Source organism: Orycteropus afer, unplaced genomic scaffold (genome assembly GCF_000298275.1).
Source record: "Orycteropus afer afer isolate SDZICR_OR568_19922 unplaced genomic scaffold, OryAfe1.0 scaffold00206, whole genome shotgun sequence".
In the NCBI taxonomy this organism is placed as follows: domain Eukaryota; kingdom Metazoa; phylum Chordata; class Mammalia; order Tubulidentata; family Orycteropodidae; genus Orycteropus; species Orycteropus afer.
In genome coordinates this window covers 4,192,345-4,200,111 of record NW_006921793.1, presented here as the reverse complement: position 1 = coordinate 4,200,111, position 7,767 = coordinate 4,192,345, and the positions used below count along the sequence as shown (strand labels likewise).

Genomic DNA, 7,767 nt, shown 5'->3' with positions numbered 1-7,767 from the left:
AAACCAGGAGGCTGTCATTCAAACAGAGCAAGGGGACACTGCATGGTTTAAAATCAAGAAGGGAGTGTGTCAGGGTTGTATCCTTTCACCATATTTATTCAATCTATATGCTAAGCAAATAATCCAAGAAGCTGGACTATATGAAGAATAACATGGCAATAAGATTGGAGGAAGAATCATTTAACAACCTGCGATACGCTGATGAACACAACTTTGTTTGCTGAAAGTGAGGATGACTTGAAGCACTTACAGATGATGATTGAAGAATATAGTCTGCAGTATGGATTACCTCTCAATATAAAGAAAACAAAAATCCTCACAACTGGACCTATAAGTGGCATCATGATAAATGGAAAAAAGATTGAAGTTGTCAAAGACTTTACATTGCTTGGTTCTACACTCGACACCAATGGAAGCAGCAGTCAGGACATCAGATGATGTATAACACAAGGCAAATCGGCTGCAAAGGACCTCTTTTCAAGTGCTGAGGAGCAAAGATGTCTCCTTATGGACTAAGGTACACCTGAGACAAGCCATATTTTCAATCGCCTCATATGCAAGTGAGAGCTGGCCAATGAATAAGGAAGACCGAAGAAGAACTGATGCTTTTGAGTTGTGGTGCTGGCGAAGAATGCTGAAAGTACAATGAACTTCTAAAAGAACTAATAGATCTGTCCAGGAGGAAGTGCAGCTAGAATGCTTCTTTGAGGCAAGAATGGCCAGACTTGGTCTCGCTTACTTTGGTTATGTTATCATAAGGGACCATTCCCTGAAGAAGGATGTCATGCTTGGTAAGGTGGAGGGTCAATGAAAGAGGGGAAGGCCCTCAATGAGATGGATTGACATGGTGGCTATGACAATGGGCTCAAGTATAACAGGGATCACGGAGCTGGTGCAGGACTGGGTGGTGTTTCGTTCTGCTCTGCGTAGGGTCGCTATGAGTTGGAGACAACCCAATGGCACCTAACAATATTAATTCAAAGGTTGGCAGTTTAAACCCACTCAGTGATGCCACGGAAGAAAGGCTTAGCAGTCTGCTTCTGTAAAGATTACAGCCAAGAAAAGCCTGTGAAGCACCATTCTACTCTAATACACGGGGTTGTCCTGACTCGGAATCTACTTGACAGCAACAGGTTTGGTTTCTGGTTTTAGTTATAGCATCTAGAAGACAAGGTAAAACATATTAACAAAGATACATTAACTTTCCCATGCGGACCAACACACTTGAACTACAATTTATTTGGAGATTTATCTTAGTAATATGTAAGTGTGTAGATAGTAGCTTCAGGAAGAAAAGCCCTGGTTTGATGGGCTGGCAAGGCAAGCAGCAGCTCTTAGCTATCCCGGACTAGGCAGCCCACGCATACTCAAGCACTCACCTCGTTGAAATGGACATCCTGCATTCCAACATCTTCCATCATGGAGGCCTCCTCATCTATGTTTGGGGTAATTACCCTGAAGGCGATACATCCTTGTCTAAACATGCCTAAAAATTAAGAAAGCAGAAGCAGGTCAGCATTACCTCAAGGGTTCCCCCAGTCCTGTATACTTTTGTGTTGAATGAAAAAACCAATTTTGAAGTCTGTATGTCTCAGCTCAACATTCACACAGGGTGGCCGGGACCACTGTGTGCTTTTCTTCATCCCTGCCCACCTATATTTAACCTTCCTATCCCTCAGTTTTGTTTTTTTTTTCCTTTTTAACCCATCTTTATTAAAACTTCACCTTTTAATAACCTGAGAAATAAGTAGGACATGAAATTAATGATGAAACGATAAACTCTAATTTGATTTGGTGAGATGATCCGTGCTGAGATATTAATAAAATAAAATAAAATAAAGACACCAAAGCCAACCAAAGAGAAGTATATAAGTCAAAAATAACAGTTTCCTTCAAGCTCATCTCACCCACTCTGAGAGCTGGGAGTCATAACCCCATGACTCAGATTAGAACATTTCCCTCCTCCTTTATGAGGCCATATATAAAACAAAGATGGAGTTCAAGAGACATGGCCATGAACTCATTGGCCTTGGCACCTGGATTTCCTAAGGAGTTTCTCCAAGGAAAAAGGATAAGGGAGGGGGGATGGTGCAAGGCTGGAGCTAGTATAAATGTTTGGGGCCAAACTCCTCAAACAATAATGGCCCATTTGGGGCATTTACTCATTTTGCAGTCACTATTTAAAAGCCAGTTGAACAATGTCAGCTGTGCATAAATTATCAAGGGAAGGAGGACTAGAAGTGTCTTGCTACTCTGTTTTGAGATGGCTGCTTATAATAAAACAAGTAAAAACTTGAACTGACACCCTGCATATTTAGAGGAAAAAAGAGGAACACAGAGTATTTTGAAATCAAGCTTTGAAAAAGTAGATGTTTAAGTCAGAGATTGTTCTTCTGTATAACTCAAGGGTGATCAAGCCATTCACAGATGATCTAACACCTCTGCTACTGTCCCAGGTGCAGGGCTTTGAAGTAGTTCAGCCTGGTTCAATTATGGCTGATGAAGTGACACTGGAACAGATACAAATTTTTAAAATGTGGCTGAACTGGAACGCTAACCAGAACACGAAAAATTATGGGCTGAAGCTCTGCTAGAAACATAATCTCCCTCTTATAAAACAAGGGCAGCATGCATGTTGCATAGCAACCAAATGTCTTGACCAGCTGAGTAGAAACACTGGTGCCCAGCTCAAAGATGGCAGCCGACTGTATCACAATGAGTGTGTGTTGTTCTCCACAGTCCCAGCAATAATCCAGTGTCACATATCAGGCTCCTGAAAGTGCTCTCTATGCTTCTTCTCAGTCTCCCATTGTGAAATTATTTTAAAAATGGAGTCTGTTCTGGTTTTGCTGCATTGGCCATGACTGAATTGGTTTGAACCAGTTTGAAGCCTTGCTTAAGTGAGTTCTGCTTTTATTTTGCTATATGAAAACAGAAAATTTCCCAATGAAAAATATTAATCTAGGAGCTTGAGGATATACTCACTTACAAAACATAAAATGGTACAAGCAAACCACCCAGGCTTTAGACTACCAAAGTACATTTAAATATAGAACTCAGCTCCTGTGGTACCCAAAGCACCTTCCTCTCATTGCCCACATGAATAGACTGTCAATGAATTGGAGAGCCTATGAGAAGCAGGCAGGGCAGAAAAGTGAAGGCCATCATGCAAAGTTGAAACAGAAAATCCCCGCACCACTAAGTTGCATGTGAAGAGAGCAGTGTGGCCGCTGGGGATTGGATCGACCCTTAGGCTCACCTCCCCGGCTCCTCCTCTGGCAGGTGCTGAGGCTGTAGGGAAAGTGGGGTGGCTCCCGGCGGAGTGCTATGTCTGCTTCTAAACATGAGGAAATGTATTACCTGACGAGTGGTCTCAACAGGAAATAGTACTGGTATTAACTGCATATAGAGCCCTCCTTTCATGTCTTTCCTTTTTGGGCTCTGATACAGGAAACCTGGACACCCTTAAAATTCTACTCCCAATAGCCAGCAGTAGCAGAAATACACATTTCTTGGTCTTGGCTTTGGTTATTTGATAGCATTTCTCACTTTTTAAATGTACTCATTAGCCCAGATCCGATGCTGCTATTCTCCAGGATACATGCTCAGACTACTAGCTTTGTTATAGTCAGAGGCTAGGATGATTTTAAAATGGAAATGAGCAACTGATGTTTAATCAAAAGGCGCCTGTTAAAGAATTCATGGTCTGCTCATCTGGGAACAAATATGTACAAACGAGCAGCATTCATACCTGCCTCCCTTCCCCTGCCTTCTCACACAACAATGGCAACTGTGCTACTTTCCAGAAAGGCTGACTGGTAATCTCCCATTACAGCTGTCATCTGACTGATCAATAGCTCCAGGGGAAAATTCTTGAGTAAAAATCAGGTCTTTTCAGCTCTAGATTGGCCTGTTAGGGACACCCAGATGCAAAGCTCATTAACTAGTTTCTGTAGAATGTAACCATCAGTAAGATGTCACATGACAACATGTCACCTACTTTTCTAATACTGGCTTTTCTGCTGTGCCTACCATATCAAGCAATATTATGTCAGAGAATAAAACAATGAACATAGTTCTCTCACATACACTTATAATCCCTCACCTCCAAATCTTCCTGAATGGCTCTCACCAAGGATCACTCTGCCTTGCCTTTGCTGCTTTGTACAGTTTTATATCATTTCACAAAACACAGGAAAGCTTTCTTACCTTTCCGTGTGAGATATTCTGCCACCAGTGCTGTTACATGGACATAACACATTGCTGCCTGTAAAAAAAAAGACACATGCTGTAGAATCATCATTTATAGTAGCACATCGGAATACGCACAGACAAAAAGCTAATGACTATATGCACTACGTTAAATTTCAAGGCACCAATGTTTCTAAACATTTAATGGCTGACATCTTAGTTTTAGAAGGGTAAGTCAAAAGAGCAAAATTGCTCAATGTCTGTGGAGGCTAAAATTGTATAACTAGTTGTTGGAAGCAGCAAGAGCTGAGAGATTGAAAACGGAAATTCAAAAAGGTTTATCAATTTTGAAAGAACTAACTTAGAAATTGAAATTAACAGAAAAAAAAATTATATATTACTACAATGACCTCCTATGAGAGGTTGGTCATAGGTAACTTGAAAAAAAGTGAAATAATTCATACAAACTGAAATTTTAACATAAATTGGAAATTGAGACAAATGGCAGTAAAATTTCTAAGGCTTATTTCTATTTAAATTTTATTAAATTTGAATGTAAAATATAACATTTTTCTTTTGTTAAAATATCAGATTTCTGCATCATTTTTTTTTTTTAAAGTAAAAAGAGATCACTGGTGGGGGGTGGGAAACTGTGCTCATTCCTAGATGATTAGACTGCTGACCAAAAGGCTGGTGGTTCAAACCTATCAGCCACTCCTCAGAAAGAACACTAGGCAATCAACTTCTATAGAGATACCTCAGAAACCCATGGAGAGGTCGCTATGAGTCGGAATTGACAGTAGTGAGGTTTTTTTTTTCTGCTCCCCATCAACTTAAAGAAAAAAAGATGAAGCTGTAACTTTTTCCCAAACATAAGAATTCTGAATCATAAAACCCTAACTCAATCTTAAATCTCAATTGAGTCTTCAATTAATCTTAAAATTCAAATACCTTAAAAATGAAAGAAAAATATTTTAAAAATCTTTTTACCAAGTAGCTACAGTGTTGAAAAATTAATAAACAGCTGTTGGAGTGAACCCACTATAAGGCTGTAATGCATGATCCCCAGTTCTTGTCACTTGGGTCTGCGACCCTCTAGTGCCCTCGGTTGGGGTCTCACTCTTATGGAGCCAATGCCCACACAGGTATATGTAAACATATATAAATAGTGGAACATATCACTAGGATTTGTGCTTACTGAGTTCAGAGAAAAGTCTGTCAGTGTAGGATTTATCACACTGGGCAGTCCTTAGAGGCAGAGTCCACAGCTTACATTTTTTTGTCCCTTCCCACAAAGCACATCAGGATAGTATGCACAAAACAGGCACTCAAATATTTGACTTATTGAACAGGTACACAAAACCATAGATGGCTGAAGCTAAAAGAAACCCTGTAAATTATCTACTTTAATCCCTTACTTCTGGAGGAACAACTGAAACTCAGAGTTTTTTTTTAAGGGGGTGGCGGGGAGATCTGGGTTGCAAAAGAGGAGACCTGGTGGTGCACTGGTTAAGCACCCGACTGCTAACTGAGAGATCAGTAGTTCAAATCCACCAGCCGCTCCTTGGAAGAAAGATGTGGGATGTGGCAATCTGTTTCCATAAAGATTTATAGCCTTAGAAATTCTGTGAGGCAGTTCTACTGTGTTCTAAAGGATTGCTGTAAATTGAAATCGACTTGAAGTCAATGAGTTTGGGTTCTGGGGCCACATAGGATTTAAAAAAAAATCTTAAATTTTCAGAGTGTTACAAAAGTTACCACTTCTTGTTTATAATTCATTTTTATTATGGCTAACGTAGAGTTTATGTTAAATATAAGGTCAAGTAGAATAATAATGTTACATGGACTTTTTAGCATACTGGAACCCTTGAGTAATTAATAGGTAATAATAACTAGATAAATTTTTCAGACTTAGAACATAATTTTACTAATTTAAACAATCACAGGAGTTTTAAAGCAGAAATACATTTGCTTTAATAATACTGTTATTACTTACATGTCTTAGGAATAAAAGGTGAGCATGATTCTCAGGAAACACGTAATCTGCTTTATAGCCTATTGTTTTCCTCAACTTCCTGTTTTACAAATGATGACACCAAGGCACAGAGAGGTTAAATAAATTGCCCACTGTCACAAAGTTAGTAAATGGTGGATCTGAGATTCAAAGTCTGGTCTCTAGAATTCACACTAACTCCCATGCCATATTGTCTACACACATAAATACATTTCAGCTTTGTAAAAGAGAACATCTAAGTACCTACCCCATCCACACATGGAGGTGGACTACCTCAAAGGTGAAATGTGGTGTCCTAGCATTACTTTAATAACAGGAAAAATTAGTTTTATCATTAAATAACAATTTTAGAACTAGAGGGGAGTTTCGATGCAGAAACTGATGTGTACTTTAATTAGCAGGCAACTAGACAGATTTGCGTATTTTTAAGAGCTTTCAAACAATGTTCTTTTGTATTCCTTTACAATCTATTTTAAATTATTAAAATGCTTTGTTGTTGTTGTTAGCTGCTGTGGAGCTGGCCCTGACTCATCCCGTGATGGGCTGTGGATCAAACCACTGTGATCCATTATGTTTTCACTGGCTGATTTTCAGAAGTTGATCATCAAGCCTTTCTTCCTTGTCTTAGTCTAGAAGTTCTTCTGAAACCTGTTTGGCATCATATTCATACACAGGACTCCAAAGACAGATGGGTGGTGGCTGCGCATGAGGTGTAATAGCTGAGGATCAAACCTGGGTCTCCTCCATGGAAGGGAAGAATTCTACGACTGAACCACCACTGCCCCCTTATTAAAACGCTTAAGCTGAAAAACCAAACCCACTGCCATTGATTCCAACTCACAGGGACCCTACAGGACAGAGCAGAACTGCCCTACGGGGTTTCCAATGCTGTAAATCTTTATGGAAGCAGATTTCCTCATTTTAATTCCTCAGTATGGCTGGGGGTTTTGAGCTGCTGATCTTTTGGTTGTTCTTGTTGTTGTGTGCCGTGGAGTCGCCCCGACTCATAGCGACCCCTCCTTGGGTTTCTGAGGCAGTATCACTACGGAAGTAGGATTGCCCAACCTTCCTTCCGAGGAATGGCTGGTGGGTTTGAACCGCTAGCCTTCTGGTTAACAGTCAAGTGCTTTAGCCACTATGCTACCAGAGCTCCTTGATCTTTTGGTTAGCAGCTGAATATGTTAACTACAGTGCCACCAGAGCTCCTATTAAAATGCTTCCAAAACCCAAACCAAACTCACTGCCATCAAGTTGATTCCGACTCACAGCAACCCACTTTGGGTTTCCCAGGTGGTACATCTTTACAGAAGTATATTGCCTGGTCTTCCTTTTGCGGAGTGGCTGGTAGGTTTGAACTACCAGCCTTCTGGTTATTAGTCAAATGCCTTAGGCACTATGCCACCAGAGCTCCTTATTAAAATGCTGCTTAGGTAACCCTAAACCTAACACTGAAGGATCACACATATTAAATGGGCTTCTTTTAAGAGGACAGTTTTTCTCAAAACTGGCTTCTTTGAATTAATGGGACATAACTGGCTTTCTCAAAAACCCAAATGAAAAGG

General features: G+C 40.1%; 1 protein-coding gene across 1 annotated transcript in view; it reads right to left on the bottom strand.

Annotated features, from left to right (window-relative positions):
* The window catches only part of DOCK9 (dedicator of cytokinesis 9), a 294,626-nt gene that overhangs the window by 37,657 nt on the left and 249,202 nt on the right, over positions 1–7,767 (bottom strand). The window contains exons 40-42 of the mRNA XM_042781963.1: positions 4,210–4,267; positions 3,260–3,337; positions 1,380–1,486 (exon numbers count right to left, since the gene is read on the bottom strand). Of these exons, the coding sequence (XP_042637897.1) occupies positions 1,380–1,486; positions 3,260–3,337; positions 4,210–4,267 (243 nt within the window). The remainder of the gene's footprint in view (positions 1–1,379; positions 1,487–3,259; positions 3,338–4,209; positions 4,268–7,767) is intronic.